Source organism: Leptidea sinapis, chromosome 1 (assembly GCF_905404315.1).
Source record: "Leptidea sinapis chromosome 1, ilLepSina1.1, whole genome shotgun sequence".
Lineage (NCBI taxonomy): Eukaryota > Metazoa > Arthropoda > Insecta > Lepidoptera > Pieridae > Leptidea > Leptidea sinapis.
Window position 1 is genome coordinate 33,487,751 of NC_066265.1, and position 21,261 is coordinate 33,509,011.

The window sequence follows — 21,261 nt, forward strand, 5'->3', positions numbered from 1 at the left end:
GGCCATGAAGTATGATCCGGCTAAGTTTGAAAGCGAGCAGTTGCTTAATACGCAGTGAATTAACAAGATTATAGCCGTGTTTTGTCACTCTATCAATGACTGCACGTTTCATACAATCGAGTGAACGCTTTTTTCTTAGAGAGTTTCGCTAGGCTGGCAGCCTTAAGAGAACATGTTATAACCGAGTTCCAATGGTCAAAGTTGCGATCATAAGTCGTATACGTTTAAAACGTTAAATCGTATACGTGTACTTTTTAAAACAAATTTCATACAGTCATTATGGGTGACAGAGCTCGAATATAAATGGTTGTTTTATGTAATTTTAACATTAAAATTATGTGTCTATCGACGGAGGAACGGATCAAAGGTTTGATTCCCTGGAAAAAACATTGATTTTCATGTACGGGTGTACTTTTTGTTAAGCCTAACCTCTGAAATGCTTCTTTAGGAAATAAACAAGTTACAATAGAGCGCGCGCGACAATTGTATTGTGACAATCATAGAATGACCACATCTTCACTTATTATACATTGTTCTCTTAGAAAAATTATACGTCTACATAAAGAGCCCAAATAGAGAGTCTTGCTGTTAGGCAACGCATGATAACAGACCAAGTTTATTACTTTAGTGTGCATGACGACTACATCTTACACTCGCGAAATGTTAGTCACTTTGTTTTTCAAAATTTCCGAAAATAGAGGATAAAATTTTGCCACGTTTTTCGACGTTATCACAGTCTATCAAGACGTATAAATTATCTTAGTTTGTTGCTCTTTGAGCGCATTCCCTGTGATAGTTATAGAAGTATATAGTATCTTTTGTAGCAGCAATGTATAAAAAGATATTTTAAAAAGTAAATGTCATTCTGGCGGCCTTTGTCATGGCCGACACCACGCTGACACACTCAAGAAGCATAACTCTTAACTTTAGACCTTTGCGGTGAACTGTAAGCCTCTATTTTCAGCAACACACTCTCACTAAAACAAAGTGACTGACGTATCGCGAGTGTGAGACATCGGCGGTGCCAATTTTAAAAATATGGGTGTCTTAGTCTATTTTATTTCTATAAAATAAGAATACACATAGATCATAAAATAAAAAGTTTAAACGAGAAATGAAATTCCTTGCATGGTGGATGAAATTTGAGCCCACCAGACGGTTAGACAAGGATACCTAAAAAAACACGTACACCTCCCTAAAAGATAGGCAGTGTGACGGTCTTTATTCCTCTACCATTTAAAATAAAGTGTGAGCGTACAACGTCACGCGCGATTGAAATAATATTTTATAATTCAGTAGATATTTTTGTTTTACTGCAAACGCTGACAATGTAACATATTATGATATTTTGAGCAGCATTGGTATTATTTACCCGAAAACAAAGCTCCATTACTATAGTATAAGTAACAAGTGATATTAAGTGATATTTTACTTAGAAATAAAAAAATAAATGTTAGTTTAATCTATATTTATAAAATAATATTTTAATAAAGTGTGTGAAATCGTAAATCACATCAACATGATTCTCAAACAAATGGTCCAAATTGATGTTATTTCCGTTAAAAAAATGTGATTTTTCTCTTTAGTCACGCAATTACTTCAACAAAATCTACACAAGCAAAGACGTAGGCCTATCTTATGTAATAAATAAAATGAATATCCATACGATTTGAATAAATACTAAGAGTAAATCAGACTACATCTATAGCAACCATATTTTAAGGCTCGTCGGCAATCAAACGTATGACGTATGATGAATTCATCAACACACACCTAAATGATATTCGTGTGTAAGCCGTCTCACGAGATCTGCATTTATATCGCTTGAGATATGACTCGTTCCATCAGTCTTATAAGCAGGGACCTTAAAAATTTAAGACCTTTCCCTGGATATACTGACATATAAATCGTAGTCACATAAGCAGGCAAATATGACACTGAAATCGGAATTCTTTCATGGAATTACGAATATTGTATGAGTCATCTTTATCAAGCAGGACTCTAACTTCATTAACGACTGATGTCAAAATGAATGGCAGGTTCATCACTCTTTATAAACCACTCACCTTATTTCTATCATGAGCACAGATAAATTTTTTATTCGATCTAATATCCGTAAAACTTCGTGAAAGGACAAAAAGTAGTCATGAAAGTATCGAAGTTCAATGTTGTTAGTATGTATGAAATAGATATTTATCATATTACATCATTAAAAGGCATAAAAGGCATTTATTTTCTCAAAAGATTCCTTTAGAATTCTTTTTGATGTCATTTCTAATAACTACTAGATACTACTACCGCTTCGGAAACAAATAGCGCTCTGAGAGAGAAGGCGCAAGATACCCTCCCAGCATTCTTATACGCTCTTTTCAATAAATATATACAATATTGTACAGTCACTTCTATCGCTATAAAATAATCACAATCTAGTTCCAGGCTGTCCGATCATTTAGATATTCAGCAGTGGAGTAATAGGATTAACGACAGAGACATTTTTTTATAAAACATTTAAATTTATTTATAGATAATGCCATGCCTAATAATATAGTGGCTGGGGCTTTATTATAGAAGTGTATACATTTACCCTTAAAGCTATTATGTATCTTATGAAGCCTATTAGAATTAGTTACAAGCAATCCCTTATTTCTAGTGTTATAATAATGAAAATCACTATTAAGAGCAAAAAGGTGATGATTTTTGTGAACGTATATTAAATTTTCATAAATGTACTGACAATGAACAGTCATAATATTTATTTCTTTAAATTTTTCTTTGAGAGACTGTCTATAACCAAGCTGATATATGCTCGTACATCTAGATAGACAGCGACAGCTGTGAAAACGTTGAAAAAAATTGAGAACGAAATATTATTTCCATCTCGTGAATATTTTAATCTCATGCTAGTTTAGATACCAGTTCAGACTCGCTTTTATATCGGTTATTTACATTTCTTTGAGAGCGGAGTCAACAGCGATTTAAGTTCTTCATAGATATACCTACTTCTTGAGAACGAAACAAAATATTTATAGTTTGTATAATTCATATAAAAATATTCTTGTTTTTTGAAGTGGGCCCATGTACCTATATTAAGTATTGGTACTGACGCGGCAAGCGTTATTTTGCTATATAAAATAAGTATCCCGCGCCTGCTTATTGTATGAATTGTCAAATACAATGAAAAGCCATTGACTGAATTATTTGTATTGCGAATAAATAGGTGTTTCTAAGTCAAAAAACATAAGTTCCGGAAACGTAATCACCAACATATACTTAAACCTTCTGCGAAACACGCTGCATCGTATGGTATAAGTATTATTCCGATCGATTCAATAGGTTCGCAGAACAACCGAAGGAAAAAAGCGGTTCGCCATTCATTAGTATAGATAGATTTAAATTAATGGTACATTATATTATGCTTATTATTATAAAATATCCCATGTCGTGTTTACGCTTATCCAAACATTCAGTCTAGTCTTAAAATCCTGAAAACATTTTCTTTTCACCAATTTCTTTGTTATCACTTCGTTCAAATATCTAGATGATTTGTTGAGTTGAACAAATGAGTTGAAACACTTTCTAAATGGCTGATGTCTGACGTTATTTTTAAAATATGTATATCATAATATGAGAATAAATAAATAAATATATAAATTCGTTAGCTGTTCTCACACCACATAGTGATAAAGATATGTCCTAGTAAAATATTTTAATATCTGTGCATCTTAGAAATAAAAATTTTGTTTGTTTACAATCAGTGTACTTTATGTGTTGCTAGTAATAACTGAGTTACGTTGTTATTTTTATTTTAAAATCAATTAAAATATTATTCATTGCTAACCTCAGAATGAAACACAATAGAAAATCCAGATATTATATTAATGTTAACCGTTACGATCCAGAAACCTTTAAGTTGACAGTATTTTTCTAGCTGAAAGGCTGGCAGCGCATTTCATGAACCCTGGTATAATTGCAGTTATTCATCCATAGACCACTGGTGCTTATCATAATTTTAATACAAAAAACAACGAGTAAAAAGAAATATTAAAATTTCAGATTCAGGTACTTAAAAAGTAATAACTATTATTCACTTGCGTAAAAGACTTTTATTCTACTTCGCACCCAGCAATGACAAACATGACCAGTCCATCTAATGATTCATTTAAAAACCACATGATAATCCTCTTTGTACGGACTTGACTAAGAACGAAACTATTTCGGCTTACACTATCCATCCTTTTCGTTCCTTTTCTATAATACCACCATATTGATGTATGGGTGTGAGACGTGGGAGGCCACCAAGCGCATATCTTATCAACTTCAGGTTTCAGTTAACTGACGATGCCTTCAAAATATCCTCGGTATTCCCTGGCCCGACAAGAGTTAAAGCATAATTATAACATTGAAAAGAAATTAGATTTTATTTAAATCCGATTTTTAAAGAAAATATTCCAAAACCAAGCACAGGATTTGCTGGAAAATCTGTTGAAATCGTGTTTTAGTTGTATTATATTCGTATGAATTGAGCAAAGCAACGACTTTTATGTTCCAGTTTCGGAGAGCTTTAGATAAAATGAGGGTAATTCGAGTTGAAGAGGGGATTTAAACGCGTCTTTATTTACATTCTCATCATCAATCATGCAATTTATTCAATGCATGTTGGAAGCGAAGTGAGGCTTCTGTAGACTTTATAACCCTCTAACAACAACTACATTCTGTTTCCAGAAGCTAAAACCATCGCTCTTTGTCAATTTGTCGAATTATTTGTTATAACTTAAAATATTATAATAAAAGACGTCTCTAATTGACAATTAACAAAAATGCCCCTGTTTTGTCTTTTTCTGGGTCCAAGTATAAAATATGACTTTTAAATGTAATTTATCAATATATTTAGTGCTAATTCCGCTATGTTTCTTTAATTCTTCATAAAGGTTGCACCACAGTGCCGTTTCAAAATTTGGCGAGCTAATAACTCTTGGGAATGACTCATGGAAAGGCGCAACACGTGTTTGATTATTCGTAACAGAGTTTTTTTTTTACATTAATAATAACAAGCCCGGTCGTTCATTTGAAAGCTCAGCGGGAGGTATCTTCTTCAATAGAGGACGCGTGCACCCCTAACAGCTGGTCAGTGGTTCACCCTGCATGTCGCTACACCACCATAGTAAGTCTGTATGTATTACTTCATAATTCATTTACCAGCAAAAATGGCTATACGAATATAATATTCAGATATTGTTGAATCTTATATTACCAATAAATATTTTCGTTTCGATCAGAAGATGACTGTTCAGAAGTTAAGGAGATAAAAGCTGGAGTACCTCAGGGAATTGTATTAGGTCCGGTCTTGTACCATACACATATGACATAAAAATAGAATTTTTTTCTGTCGCGGTTTTTTCTGATAATACTGCTCTAATGAGCGTGGGGAGTGTTCATAAAGAGGCCGCAGAGAAAGTTCAAACAGCGGCAAACGCAGTAGTTAAGTGGACAAAAAATGAAGAATAAAACTTAATGAAGGTAAATATTTTCATGTTAGCATTAGTAATACAAAAAAAGAGATTACGAGACAGTCTACATTAATTATAAAATAGTATCATTCGAAAATACAGCCAAATATCTGGGCATGTATCTTGACATAAAGCTCCGTTGGACAGCTCACGTAAATCAAAAAAGAACAATCAGATTAGTGCTAGTGAATTAGTATAAAACGGTATAAGAATAGTTATATTATAAAAGGCACACGAACGAAATGACTTCCCCTTAATAGAGACATTAAGAAAAATGTTAATGGTAAAAGTAGATTTATTTATTTATTTATTTATTTATTAATAATATTTAAAAAATTAAAATCTTGTACTCACTCGAACCACATTTGCCGTACTCTGGACTTAATACATTAATGAATGATAGAAGGAGTGTCGGTAAACGTACGCCTAGATCAACTTTTTCTACTTTCATCCACATCATTCCTATTTTGGAATTCATTCTACGTTCATCCATTCTCTCTACATGGCTTAACCAATTCAAAATTTCCTTTCCTTTTACTTTTAGTCCAATTTTCTTAAACTCATAGTAATTATTAGGACGGGAACTCACGATATCTATATTATAAATTGCCTGTTCGATTTGTCTAAAATGATAATTCAGTGTCTGAATATTTGCTTCTGTTACGGCGTATGTTAATTTAATTATCACTAACGTGAAATAGGAATTGACAACAAACTTGTGGATGTGTACAAGTGCCATTGTGGTTTAATCAATTTGAACGATCAAACATTTTCATTACTATTGTATCAAGTATAATCCTAGCAATAAGCATTTATTATCCACTTGATTGCTGATGAAAATTGTTAATATTTTGTTGGACGATTAAATAATTATCTGGTCATTAATTTGTTGGCTGACTTTTAATTAAACAGTTATCGCATAAGCTTACTTATTAATGTTTTGTTTAACATATTTTATAAATTAATTCAAGCAACAATATCATGTCAGTGGCAAATTATTATTTATAAAGCGAAAGAGTTATTAATACTTTGTGGAAATAATATATTTTGTATTCCAATACTTGCTGGATTTTTCGGATATTGAACACCTGTTGCGTCAGAAATTAATGAGATAATTTGTAGAGATATAAATTTTGCTCGATTGCGTTCTATTAGTTTTTGCTAAACTTAAATTTCATAATCATGTGATAATTGTTGTGTCCACTTTTCTTTTCTTATTGTATTTGGTGAATATTGTGTACAATTGTATTGGATCTCAGGATCACATAAAGTATCTTTTGTACTTGTTATTAGACGATAGTTTTATACTGTTACCCGTTGTTATACCTAGTTATACAGTTAAACTAAAATTAAAATGTCAATTAATAAGCTTATAATAAGTTATATAATTATATCTGGATGACATACATCCTTTGACAGTTCACAAGGATGGTGCGTGGTCAATTTCCGACTTTCACTATATCAATATACTCGTAATATATGAATGTCAAAATTATACATTTTACCATTGATAGTTGATTGCCTTGTGATATCAAAATACCTCGCTACAGCTCGGGCTTGTTTTTAGAAGCTTGTTTGTAATAACCTACTTCCGCCTTTGTATCACAATGTGCAATTTTTTTATAGATAGGTACGACCGCTGTGCATATATTTCAAATGTCAAAAAGGCGTAATTATTTTCAATTTTGTTTAAATGTAAGTGTATTAAATGACGTTGCAAAACTGTATATAAATAATCACAAAGTATAATCATCAACCTTTACTTACGTATCATAGATTGGATTCACTGTTTGTGTAAACACAATTACTGTCAAATTATTCATTAACTTCAATCATGTCAATGTTTGTATGTTTTCCGTAGCGTTCTGAAACCAATAATCAGATTGTGATGACTATTTGATAGAGTGTTCTGGGACCGCCTGCGACGGTTTTTGTCCGGAAATTCTATATTTAAATTAATTTATTTTCAACTCTTTGTTTCTCTTTAATTCTTTGTACTTAATGTGGCATTGTAAGGCATGCCCAATAGAATAATTAGCTACAAAGAGGTCTTAGCCAAGTTACATTCGTTTCATAGCTAATATATTTCTGTCATTGGTAACGTGTTACTGTTGGCTACGATGTGACAATTAGATCTTTATGACCACATAACATAACGTAAGTCCCATACCGTTCATTACTTTTCTAAAACGCTGACGATTGTAGATAGTAAAAAGAGCAACCGACTCCAAAAAAAACTATTACAAAACAATTTAATATACACTAAAAAGTGAAAAAATAATTATGTATTCTTCCACATCTGAATAATGAAAAATTAAATAAAGTAAAGTAATAAACTAAAAGTCAATCAAATATTACGACACCATAATGTAGTTAGTTTGTTGTTTTTAGAATCGGTGTTCTCCCGCCGCGGCCCCGCTCTCGCCTTTCGCCTTCACGTTGCACGTGCAACACAAGCACATCTCACCTACAACTATGTATGTAGTTACAAACCTACCTTGGATGACACCGACCCCAAAAATAGCAATAATTGTAACTACATTATCTTCTCGTAATAATGTCTCATCAAACTACCCTTGAAGTATATCCTTTCCAATAAAAAAAGAATCGGCGATATTGGGTGGCGTGATATTGAGTTAATCGTCCATTTGTCGCGCACATACTTACTGCAAATTTAAGACTGTTATGGTTTTCTCATAGATGTCGTAGACAGAACTCGATCAAATTGAAAAAGACCACACGAAAAGTACCAGCATTTAAATAACGAAAGAATCATCAAAATCAGTTCACCCAGTTAAAAGTTCTGAGGTAACAAACATAAAAAAATACAGTCCAATTGTTATCTCTTCAGGTTCTCTTCCTCCCTTTTTGACTCTGCAGCTCGACCAAACACCACAAAAGCATTTAAATACTCGAAGCTTCAAGCTTGATGAGCATGATGAAGGATTGTGTGAGATTTTTAAAGCAGAAAAATAAACACAATGCTCCTACGATGCTAGAGCGATTTTAAAAGAATATTTAGTAAAATCACAACATCTGAAGCATTTTCCATTGTAGCACTTAGTAAGAACAAAAATATTATTTTGTTATTTTCTGTGCACTTTGCAATTTATTGTGATATTTTCTCGAACCTAACCAGATTGTGGCAATTTAAACGGCAAACTCGATGAAGCAGAAAATAAACCAAACAAAAACTACGCTGACTTGCGAATTAGTGAGGTCTTATAGTAGGAACAGACTTCTTTGTTGCATTTCAATGTTACAGCGCTTTTCTTATTATGCATGTTCATTATTTAGGACAATGGTTATTTATTATTTTTAAAAGGGAAGAATTAATGTTTATAATTTATAATATGAAATAAGCCTTTTAATATGAATATGTTTTTATGTATGTATGAAAATAGAAGAATGTATGAAATAATTAATATTTCGTATTCATCATGCTCCATGATTTATTTACAAAATCTAAAAAAATCATCATACATAAACAGTTAACTTTAAATCTGAAAATTGCACATTTGAGTTACGACTACTACAACCATAAAAAAGAAACACAAAATAAGATGATTCCATTTTTTACCCAGCATTATAGGCCACGCAAACAAAAATAAGTATTTAATATATATACATAAGTATATTATAATTATCTAGTATGTTTTCTCTAAATTTTAGTATCGACATATTAAAACTTTTTTGGCAGTGACGGCTTACTATAGCATCATAGATTATATAGAGGATAAAGATGCATGATTCTCGTCTGGTTTTGCGCAGGTCACCTAAAACAGTATTATATTATATTATATTATGTTGGCTAATTTGTTATAATATGATTCAAAATATAGGCTGGGAGTTTCTTATCAATTCTTCTTCCCATGTCAAAGTCCCTTTACGAAGTGATGTTGCTTCATGACGATTACTAAGTGTTGATGCAATATTAACTTATGTTAATATTTATATAATTTCATATTTATTTTTGATACTGATTTCGGCGGTATTTTTATTTTGTTCAAATTACATGTCATTTTCCACATCTGTCTGCTATCCTATAAATTTAGAAGACTTACGGCTTTACAAATAAACTTGTTATAAAATTATACCTTGCCAAGAACATGCAGAATGATTACCAATAGACATTTTGCTTATTATTGGTCTATTCGGACGTATAACTCTCTGACAACTGAGCAAACCGTTCGAGTGACGTATCGTCATACAAGCATATGCTTTTGACGTATCGTCATAATGGTCAATCAATCCGTAAACCCACTCAATTACACTTTTAAGATATCCACAGCACTAATATTACACAATACGTCAGCTGTTAAAAGGCATAAAAGGCATTTATTTTCTCAAAATTGATTCCTTTAGAATTCTTTTTGATGTCATTTCTTATACTACTAGATACTACTGCCACTTCGGAAACAAATGGCGCTCTGAGAGAGAAGAAGCGGCGCAAGAAACTCTCCCAGCATTCTTTTTTTTTTGCGCTCTTTTCAATAAAAATATACAATATTGTACAGTTGCTATAAAATAATCACAATCTAGTCCCAGGCTGTCCGATCATTTAGATATTCAGCAGTGGAGTAATAGGATTTACGACAGAGCCATTTTTTTATAAAACATTTAAATTTATTTATAGACAATGCCTGAACAGTGGCTGGGACTTTATTGTAGAAGTGTATACATTTACCCTTAAAGCTATTATGTATCTTATGAAGCCTACTAGAATTAGTTACAAGCAATCCCTTATTTCTAGTGTTATAATAATGAAAATCACTATTAAGAGCAAAAAGGTGACGATTTTTGTGAACATATATTAAATTTTCATAAATGTACTGACAATAAACAGTCATAATATTTATTTCTTTAAATTTTTCTTTGAGAGACTGTCTGTAACCAAGCTGATATATAGCACGAACAGCTCTCTTTTGCAGAGCAAACACTATATCAATGTCAGCAGCATGACCCCATAGTAATATACCGTACGTCATGATGCTGTGAAAATAACTAAAGTACACTAATCTAGCGGTCGCAACATTCGTGTACTCTCTAATCTTTCTAACTGCATATGCCGCAGAGCTGAGTCTATCTGCTAGATGGGTAATATGTGGACCCCACTGAAGCTTTTTATCTAACGTGATACCCAGGAAGACCGTAGTGTCCACAAGTTCCAATCTCTGGTCATTTATAAGTACGTTGGTTTGTACCTCCGCTGTGTTTGGTGTAATGAACCGTAAAGTGTGTTTGGTGTAATGAACCGTGTTTAGCAGCATTAAGCATTTCGGTGACGCGAACTTACGAGATTTCACCCATTCAATGAATGTCCAACTATTTATATTTTTTTATTATTATTAATATATCACGTGTGCCAGTGACGAGCATGTCGGTGACGCGAAGAATTTCTCTAACCGAAACGTGCCCAACGCGGCTAAAGAAGTTTCCAAGCTTCAAAATAAAATAATCTGTAAAATTTATCGAACTCTTCAGAAGATTCACTCATTTTGACTGAAAGAAATACAAATGGAATTAACAATTTACTAATTTACATATTCCTTTTTTATTATAATATTTTTAATATCATGAAAACCAGCCAGATATAATTAGTGCAAAGAGATTTTGTTACAAGTTTATACATGCTATATGTGAATATACTTTCTCCCAACCTGTTTTTATCTCTATATCTGTTTCAGCTGAGTCAAACTAACCATTCAATAAATACTGATATAAGATAGTATAAACATAAGTTCGCTTTTCCTAACAAAATATTACCTTCAGTAGAAGTGAGAAACCTGATACAAACGTAATATCACGTAGGCATTTTGGGGTTGTTCATAAAGTAACCTCTAATAAATAAATAACACGGGCCTTTCATATTCACATGATCTTACATTTAAAAGAGTTTCTTAACTCTGCAAACTTATTTGAATGAAAAGTTAAGGAGTCTTGGGTTACCTCTAAAGGAGTAAAATTGAATTTTGTTTATACTTCCTTCCTAAAAATTCCGCCTAAAGTGGAATAATAAGTAATATAAAGGCCAGAATTCCATCGTTATTTTTATTAGAGATATTATAAGTTGCTAAAGAAATTGTCTGAAGAAAATTGTAATTGGCCCTAGAATTTTCCAATCTATACATATTTGCGTTATGGGCCCTTTTTAAAACCACGTTTAATTAGCTGCATTCCAGAATACTTATGTAGGTATATCGGTCTAAAAAATGTATGTGAAAGTATCGGACGCTCTGTGCTGCCAAATCTTGTTGGTACCGCTTAATAGTTATTGTCTTCATGAAAGAGAAAATCAAACGACCATACATACAAATCACCTTATGGTGTGTCATTACCGCGGCCCATACTCGCTTATAACACCAGACGAATCACAAGAGTGTTGTCAACCTAATTAAGTCTAATAAACGTGTATATGAATTCGAAAACCGCAAACATAATCTGTCAATTCTATCGCGGTTCTACCTTTGTGACTCCGATCCTCGAACCCAACCATTTCCTTCTACATGAACTAGGTTCTGATAGCCTTGGTACTGATGACAAACAAATTCATTAAAGTTATGGATTGAGAGGCAGTCATCCGAAGATTGCCAAAATGACACTTTAAGTGAAAACATGTATAGACGTACTAAGCTCTTTATTTTGTGGACACTGAATGAGACTGATTTATCACCAGTGGGAGGCTCCTTTGCACAGGAAGCCGGCTATATTATGGGTACCACAGCGGCGCCTATTTCTGCCGTGAAACAGTAATTTACACATCACTCTGTTTCGGTCTGAAGGGCGCCGTAGCTAGTGAAATTACTGGGGAAATAAGACTAAACATCTTATGTCTCAAGGAGACGAGCGCAAGTGTAGTGCTGCTCAGAATTTTTGGGTCTTTCAAGAATCCTGAGCGGTACTACATTGTAATGGGTAGGGCGTATCAATAACCATCAGCTGAATTAAATGAAATTAGCACACAGCTGGCTACGGTCAAATCTGTGTCAAATTACATCTGCATAGTTTGTCTGAGTTAAAATTGAGTGCTAGATAAATGTTAATGAACGCGTTTATCATTCACGATAACAACAACAAGTATTGGCCATTATAAATTATTGTTTTGGTGCTAGTAATATCATGTGGGTGGTAGATGTACTTATTACTAGAACTTTAGTCAATATGGCTGGGTATAGAATAATACTTATTATTAAAGAAGAAAATGCTATCGAAGTTGTTGGTCGAGTGGACCCACCGTGTCTTTTCCCTTTGCCTTTACTTTAATATAGGGAAAGTACCTTGTGATAGTAGCGTTTTGAAAATTGTCCTTCTGATTGATGTGTGCCTTGTTCTGTAATTGGCGGGACTATGACGTCATTAAGATGGTTGCCTCTCCCTATATCAGCGTGCGAGGTTTTTATCTCGTAATTGTATTATTTGCTACGTCTGAGTGTGTGTTAAAAAACACACACACTAGAATATATTATTTCGAGTGGTTGGAATGCTTAGTAAATATAAGAACGATGAACAAAGGCTATACTATATGCTATAAGGCTGATTATGAATTAACCCAGGACTTACAGCAACCTCGACCAGCGGCGCATAATAAATTCATAACCAAAAACATCAGAATATATATGATCTATTGACCCGATTCCAATAAATTTTTACTCGGTCATCTGAAGACTACCTTAAAATCAGTTCAGTTATTTTGAAATATTATAAAGGGGACATACACACATAAATACAAATACATATGTACTCATTGATTCTTATAATTACAAAGACGCTTTCCAATACTAATTCAACCAAAAATACTTATTTCCATTGTAACGGGCGTGGCATATCATCTACCATCAGTGTTGCTCGTCGCGTCATTTTTGTTATTTTTTTTTTTAAGTTTTTTGAAAGTAAGTTGAATATTAAAGATATTAGTGTAAATTTATTCACATTGGGTACCAGTTTGTTTCTCGTTACTATAGTAATTATAAATTCAACATAGAATATTAATTCTACTGCGTTTCCCACATTTAATTTCACATTAAGTATAAAATCTATTATCGTAACATGTACAGTGCGTTACTTTGTAATAATGCTCTGTCACAATAAAGTCCCGCGGGGCATGGAACAATAATTCAAGTCGATAATATCAGTGTCTACTCAAAGTTAATATAAATTAATCAATAATATCCATCAAGCCTCAAAAAATATCCTTAAGTTTAGTATGAAATCGTCTTCAATTCGGCACTGAAAATAAATGAAATACCACAAACATACATTGTCCAATGCAGATCTACAAACGATAATCCTCTCAAACAAAGCCAATTCATAGTAAGTCAATTTATGATAGTTGATTGCAATGCCAATACATACCAGTAGAAATAGAGTGACTGCGTCTTGAATATTGTCCTATTTGGCATTGAAATTACGTTAGTACACTTGGTATATGTTGCCAAAAATATTATTTAACTTCCTGCAAAATTCCACAGTCTTCATGATCAGTAGGCAGAACTTACGGACCCTGATTCTTCAATTAGCATTTTTGATGACAATGACAGTCCCTAGAAGTCCCGGTTTCGAATTTCGGTTAGTGCAAATTTTATATGATGAATATGGACGTTCGTTTCTGACTTAGAGCGCTTTCGCACTACGTCCGATCCGAATCCGATCCGTACCCGTGAAAATACGGTTAGGTGTAGTCGTAGAACTATTTCTATTACGGTTGACGAAAAAAAATCGGATGACGGAATCCAGATCTAGTGCGTAAAGTACCATAGAAATAGTTTTCCGACTACTTCGGACCGTGTTTACACAGATACCGATCGGCTTCGGATCGGACGTATTGCGAAAGCGCTTTATTTCTTTATATGTATATATGTATGTACGTGGTATTAAATATTATATCGTTGTCTCAAATCTTACAGGCATAGGGCAGGTATATCTTGTTTGGGGCAAGATAATTTGTGTAAGAGTGTGTCATCACCCGATATGATCGTGCCACGTACGACTAGCTCGACCTTTTGCCAGAAATCCACTCCAGTAATTATTGCTGTCAATCTACGTAAATATATTATAGAGGACAAAGGCTTTCGTTCATTTGTCATAACAAAATGAACCCATCTATCGTTATAAGACATGCTGATATATACGTTACAAATAGTGACCCACTACTGTCGAGTCGATGTATAATAATAAATAATCAAACAAGGTGTTTACTCTGAACTATGTATGAAGTCCTGGTACATGCCGTTAGTATATGAGGCAAGACACGCGTCATTCGTGACCTCATATCATATTATTCTTCTTGTACATCTTTATTTAAGCTCAAAAACAAACGCGTATCGAACACTTTACTATAAGTGATCACCCAGGTAATATTCACCTAAAAATATGTCACAAGGGAAGCTGATAAACCTAGTGATTCATGTGCTTATACTACAGTTATATTATACGGGGCGTAACGCGGATCGCAATCGAACAGATAATGTCAGTTGTATGTCCTTACGGCAATGTCAGTATTTCATATTTCTGAGCAATATTTTACATTGAATGTTAAAATTCACGGACCCCCCTTTTTTTCTGAAAATAAAAATAAGCTTTGAGATCGAAGCTACAGGGCATGTATTTCTCGTGTAGTGGGTTTGATTCCCGATTCAAATAAACAAAAAAAAATAGGAACGCAGTTTAAATTGTTTTTTAAATTAAAGTATAATCTTCTTTCAATTAACTATTACATCAACAATATTTAAGATAATTCCCGTCCATGTGGCATAGCCGCGGTACGCCCTGTATAGTTTTGAAAACCTCTCAGCTGTAAACCTCATTTATGTTATCCTGGTACTAAAATAAGAAGTCATAATAAGTTACGTATTACAAGGGTTTGCACAATTACCAATTACCTCCGTGACGTTGCTGACACCAAATTGATAATACAGGTTTATAAAGCACTATGTCAATCCCTACTGATCTATTGCAAATCTGCATGGGGTGGAGCAGCCTCCTCACACCTTATTGAGGTAGAAAGAGCGCAAAGAGCTATCATAAAGGTGATGCTCGGTAAACCTCGTAGATTCTCTACTGAGGAACTATACAAAATCACTGAACTTCTTACGGTACGTCAGCTGTATATAGACAGAAGCGTTACACGTTACCATCGGATGCACCGAATTCCACCACTGGACAGTACTCCCCGACGTCGACCTGTAATACACATTCCCCGAACAAAAAGTTCACTTGCTCAACGCCAATATAACTATTTGGGACGATATCTTTTCAAAAATATTAATACAAAACTTAAAATTATGCATTGTAATATATATGAACTTAGACATAAACTCAAGAACATGTTAAGAAACCTAAATTACGAAACTACTGAAAATCTTATTCGATAACCACTACTTTAACTAGGTATAGCATTTGAAAAATAAAAAGCTAAACACATACTCACACACACACACACACACATACACACACACACACACACACACATACACATACACACACAATACACGCCCTAAATTATATATAAAATAGTTTCTGTGTTCATAATTTGTTGCATAACTTCCATTTCTTAGACCTTAAAATATGTTGATGTTTGTTATTTGACATTTTACAATGCACAACTGGGAAGAGACTGACCCCCATGTCACGGGCTGTCCTAGTTTGAGGGTCGAGGGTAATTTTAAGCAAAATTGTATTTTTTCTTTGCAACAAATAAAGATTTATTATTATTAAATTACGTCACGCACAATCTATTATCTATTATCACATATTCAACTATCCAAACACGCCAAAGGAAAGTATAGAATAGTAAAATAACTTACCATTGTGCTGTTACCGTAGAGCGTGTCATAAGATTCAGCCTTAGATGACACATTACGCAGCTTACAGGGTTTCTTCAAAAGCAACGGCTGCACTTTGGGTGAAGGAGAGGTCTGTTGATTGACATGGTTCATATTTGCCTTCTCTTTCTCCTTCACTGACTTGTTGCTCGGCGTCAAATTGTTTTTCGTAAAGTTTCCGAGTTGTTCGAACATGCTGGTCAAGTGCTGAGACATCATGCTTGCTATCTGTATTATCAGCCGAGCTCAAACACTTTCATTGCTTTATGGTATTATTATTATAAGCACTATATTTATTAAACTATTAGATTTATGAGAAAGTTTATTCGATATTTTTAGTCATCTTTCTCTAGAAACACACAGTTCAAGATGGAAATTCGTCGCTTAGTAGTTTAGTATTACATTAAGTTTTTCTTACTAAGCAAATACATTAAAAAAACTCAAATATCACTTAATTTATATTTGTGTGTTATTGATTTTTAATTTAGTATCAAATTTATGTTGAAAGCATCGTTAAGTATTTTATTAGTTTTTATTTTTATTGCATCGGTCTAAAAGATATGAACTAAGATTCAGTAACCGTATCTTCTACAAAGACAAGCAAGCATCTGGCCAAGGTTTTTCTTACAGTACAGAATATTCATAGAATATTCTCATTCGTGTCGTTATTGACAAAACAACCAGAGTTCGAATCGTATATTGAACTTGGAGATACATAATATATTTCTTGATAGTTTATCTTCGGGCATGAAACTTAACAGACTCCGCCCGGCGATACTTCTGTCTGAGTTTATCATAAAATTGACACTTGAAATTTTTAACAAATTGAAACATTTTTATTATAATTGAAAAATTAACGATTTGAAATCAACTATTGAACGTCTAAATCGCAAAAGCGTTCTACCTCGAACCAAGAGCTCTTTTCAAGAGATTTTATTCAATCATTAGGCAGAAGGGCATGATTGCTCCATTCCCATGGTGTGGTATAATTCAGAAAATTAGTTATGTATATTAAAGTTAAAATTTGAAAAATATCAAATATTTTATCATAGCTTACACATGTGACTTGAACGGGACAATTTAATCCGTAGTTATTTCTTTAAAATTTAATAAATATTGGGGAAACACGAATGCCATTATTTTAGTAAACATCTGTACAGTATATAAGGTTGTTTATGAGTATGTTAAGAAAAATCAACTGGGTCGCCTTCCTACGGATTTGCAGGCTATCAATTTAGTTTGGCGAATATTAGTTCCACTAACACTCAGCAAATTAAATTTGTGGTAAGGACAGTAACATGGCTCTTCTCAAATGTCTAAATTCCACCTTTCAGCCGAAAATCATGTGACAAAGGGAATATGTTATCTGAAGTGGAAATCACAAAACAGCTTTTCAGTCGAATGATTTCTTGTCTAGGCGTACGTGAATAAAACAAACAGGTAAAATTGATAAACGCTTCAAACAAAACTGTAACGCTCTGCTTATTTTCTATACATTTGACTTCTTGATTTATTAACACGATGGAACCCTGTTAGTTCCAGTGCGTTATCAAAGATATATATTTGAATGAATATTATTTTGAAAATCTTTTCTTTCAAGATGAATCTGTTTGAGTTATTCGTGAAGCGTGTTGATATTTTCTTCGAATTATGTTTATGTTGACAATCCCTTATTATACATCATCAAATTTATCAGTGAGGCTTCTTAGGACAGAATGGTTTGTAATGGGTCAAAGCATAGACTAACGGCCGTTCCCAATATTCAATCTATCGCTTATTTGAGATAAAAATCGTAACTATCGTTGAATTTTCTGTCCCAATAAACTTATCGACGGTAACTAATCTTATCCGTACACGCTGTCTGTCAATGGCACGACGTATAACTTACCAGCGATGGAAGTTTGTATGGAAATTGCAATTCACGCGTCTCAATATAAGGCGATAAGAATGACTTATCGGGTATATTGGGACAGCTTCAGATTATTGACAGCTAATTACTGACAGTAGAAGGTAGTAATTTATCTCTATCTGAAGATAGTATATTGGGAACGGCTGTTAGTATATATAAGAGTGAGGACGATCTGACAGCCCGAAAATGCGTGACCAATTTTGATTTGTGAATGTGTACATTAGCTAGTTAAATATTGAAAATACTAAGGAGCTCACTTACCAACAATTTCTTATATTTTTAAGTGATAATCCTCACTTCTGGGATTAATTACAAATTAAATTTGTACAATTTGTCAATCACTTCTATCGCTGGTAAGCTATACGTCGTCCCATTCACAGACAACGTGTACGGTGTATAAGGTGAGTAGCCGTCGATAAGTTTATTGGGACAGAAAAGTCAACGATAGTTACGATTTTTATCGAACGGCTGTAAGGGGACTTAATCGGAAACGGGCAGAATAATCTTACCTATAACTAGATTGTAAATAACCTAATTACACCCACGTGAACACTTTATTTTGAAAATTGATGTTCAGGAATATCTCACACGTAGTTTAAGTAGCCCCAGGGCAGCACTACGGATAACGTTATTACGGATACTGCATGATGCAGGTAGATATTGTTCTAATTCAATGTATAAACTAAATAGTTTGGCAGCCATTTAAATGTACATATTACATACCAAATATACACATATGTGATTGATATACACAAGCAATTTAAAATCAAGTTTGAATAGAAGTTGTGTGAGGGATTTTATTATCGAATTAAACAATATTGTGCAGATTTCTTTTTTTGATTTTTCGGTTGCTTATGTCGGTGTTTTTGTAAAAAAAATGAATTTCAATGTATGTTTCAATATTTTTAAGGATTCAGTTGATGGTGGTGGTGGATGGTCGCTATGCTATATGTCATCAAAGTCCGCATTTGACTGACTTTATTTCAATTTCAAATGTTGTGATATTTACATTTTACAAATTTAAGCCGAAGCGTACAATCCGTTGTATGTCATGTACTCGTTACTCGTTCGAATACATTAATCAAACATTCCTTCCTCAAAATATCTACGAATAACAACAATACGAAATGTTATTCCAGTCTTTTAACCTACTTTATAAAAAAGGAGGTTATCAGTGCATGTAATTTTTATGTAACTGATAGATCGATTTGAAATTTTGGGATAAAATTGCTAGTTGACTTATACAAATACACAATCAACTGTTTCAGAAATTCCTTAAATGAAACCATGTATCCTAATGCAATACCAGTATTCGTTACTAAACTGTGAAAAATTCTCCGTTAGACATATTTTCAAACATAGTATTTAACTGGAAAAATAGATAATCTTTACAATCTTTTGAAGCTTGAAACCAATTTTATAGACGCGGTACCAGACTACCACTCTCACGCCAAAGTTTGGCACCGTGCGCGCTCATTGGTCAAATCAAATAGCACGCGCCCTTTGGTTAGATCAAATAACGTACACTTCCCCGGTTAGTTGTAACAAATTTCCGTCCTTTTCACGAAATTACTTCCACAAAAAATATTCAGCAAGCGATAGGAAAGAAGTTACGCATAATTTGTCTAGAGTTGTATTTTGATAAATTAGTTTATCTGACTGTACATAATGAAGGGCATTTTTAATTCCTAATTATGTACAGTTCCATATACTACTTTAGCTACCCACATAATATCATAAGCCTCCATGATGCATTCAAGAGCCGCATATAACCACCTTAAATTTTAACCGGTAATAGCGGTAATTAAGAGTTTTCTGGCAGATACTATATTTTTTATAATTCAGAGATAAACTAGAGTCGGCCCCAACTATCATATCGAATTTGTTTGCAAATTGACATTTTATTTCGAACTAAATGTCATCTCGACCCGAGATCAATAAAATTTCTTTGTTTTTCTTAAGTTCTAAAACCTTCTGAGCAATAAGCTATCAATTTATGCCTGAGAAATCCTATCATATTGCAACGTCAGTTACGTTCATCCCTAATCGTATCTAGTACCTGATGTAGCAGTCCATTGCAATCCATACTCCATACCTACGCATCAATGAAGCTATTTTACTTATTCTCTCCTTTTTTTATTTTATCGTAGATAAGTTTTATTAATTAATATTTACCTATTTTCAAAACTTAACAAAATTAAATTTTGAGTTAAATGATTATATTTTTATATATTATATAACTATTATTGTAATTCTCGCAGAATACTTTTATTTATTTACGTTGTGTGTTGATTGATGCATATATTATACTCTAAGATGAATCGTCTATGCTATAAGACTAGTGATTTTTAATAATTTATCTACATTTACTATTTTACCTACTCGTTTTGTTTTCATACTATAATTAAACACTCTTAGAAAATAAATTTAAATTGGAAATGTAACCAGTAACCAAATATAAGTTTTATTGTATACAATTATTGTATTGTAATCAGTCCTACTAAGTATACGTAGGAAAGTAAGTCTATACGTATGTGTGTGAAGTTTTAGTTCAATCCGACGTTTTAAAATGGGTCGAAATCAGGTTCAAAGGATCATAGATACAAACATAACAAATCTAATATAAGCGTGTTAGTAAAAATAACAATTTAAATTAAGTCTATTTCAATTTGAGTTTGAACATTCTTAATAATTTTACAGAATGGTGCTGTAGGTACTAATCTGATGCCGTATGTGTAAGATAGAAATATAAAAAAGGGTACTTAAGTCCATAATCCCTTAGCATATCATTAAGTTCGCTACATGTAAAAGTAAAGCCTTAAGGATGTATTAGTCTTTTTTATATGCTTCTTATTACTATACCACGAAAGTGCGTTCATAAAATTAAATTCCCTAATGTAAAATACTGTAAAAATTATTAAAGATGATGTTAAAAAATGTTCAGTTACTAATTACAATGTGTGGTATAAAATACTTAGTTCTTTAATGTCAAGTGACCTTAGTGTAAAAAGTTTCGTTCGTTCAA

At 33.1% G+C, this 21,261-nt stretch overlaps 1 protein-coding gene across 1 annotated transcript in view; it reads right to left on the minus strand.

Annotated features, from left to right (window-relative positions):
* LOC126966156 (nitric oxide synthase-like protein) overlaps window positions 1-21,261 on the minus strand; it is a 138,328-nt gene that overhangs the window by 109,604 nt on the left and 7,463 nt on the right. The window contains exon 2 of the mRNA XM_050810118.1: window positions 16,310-16,676. Coding sequence (XP_050666075.1) covers window positions 16,310-16,546 — 237 coding nt within the window. The 5' untranslated portion in view covers window positions 16,547-16,676. The remainder of the gene's footprint in view (window positions 1-16,309; window positions 16,677-21,261) is intronic.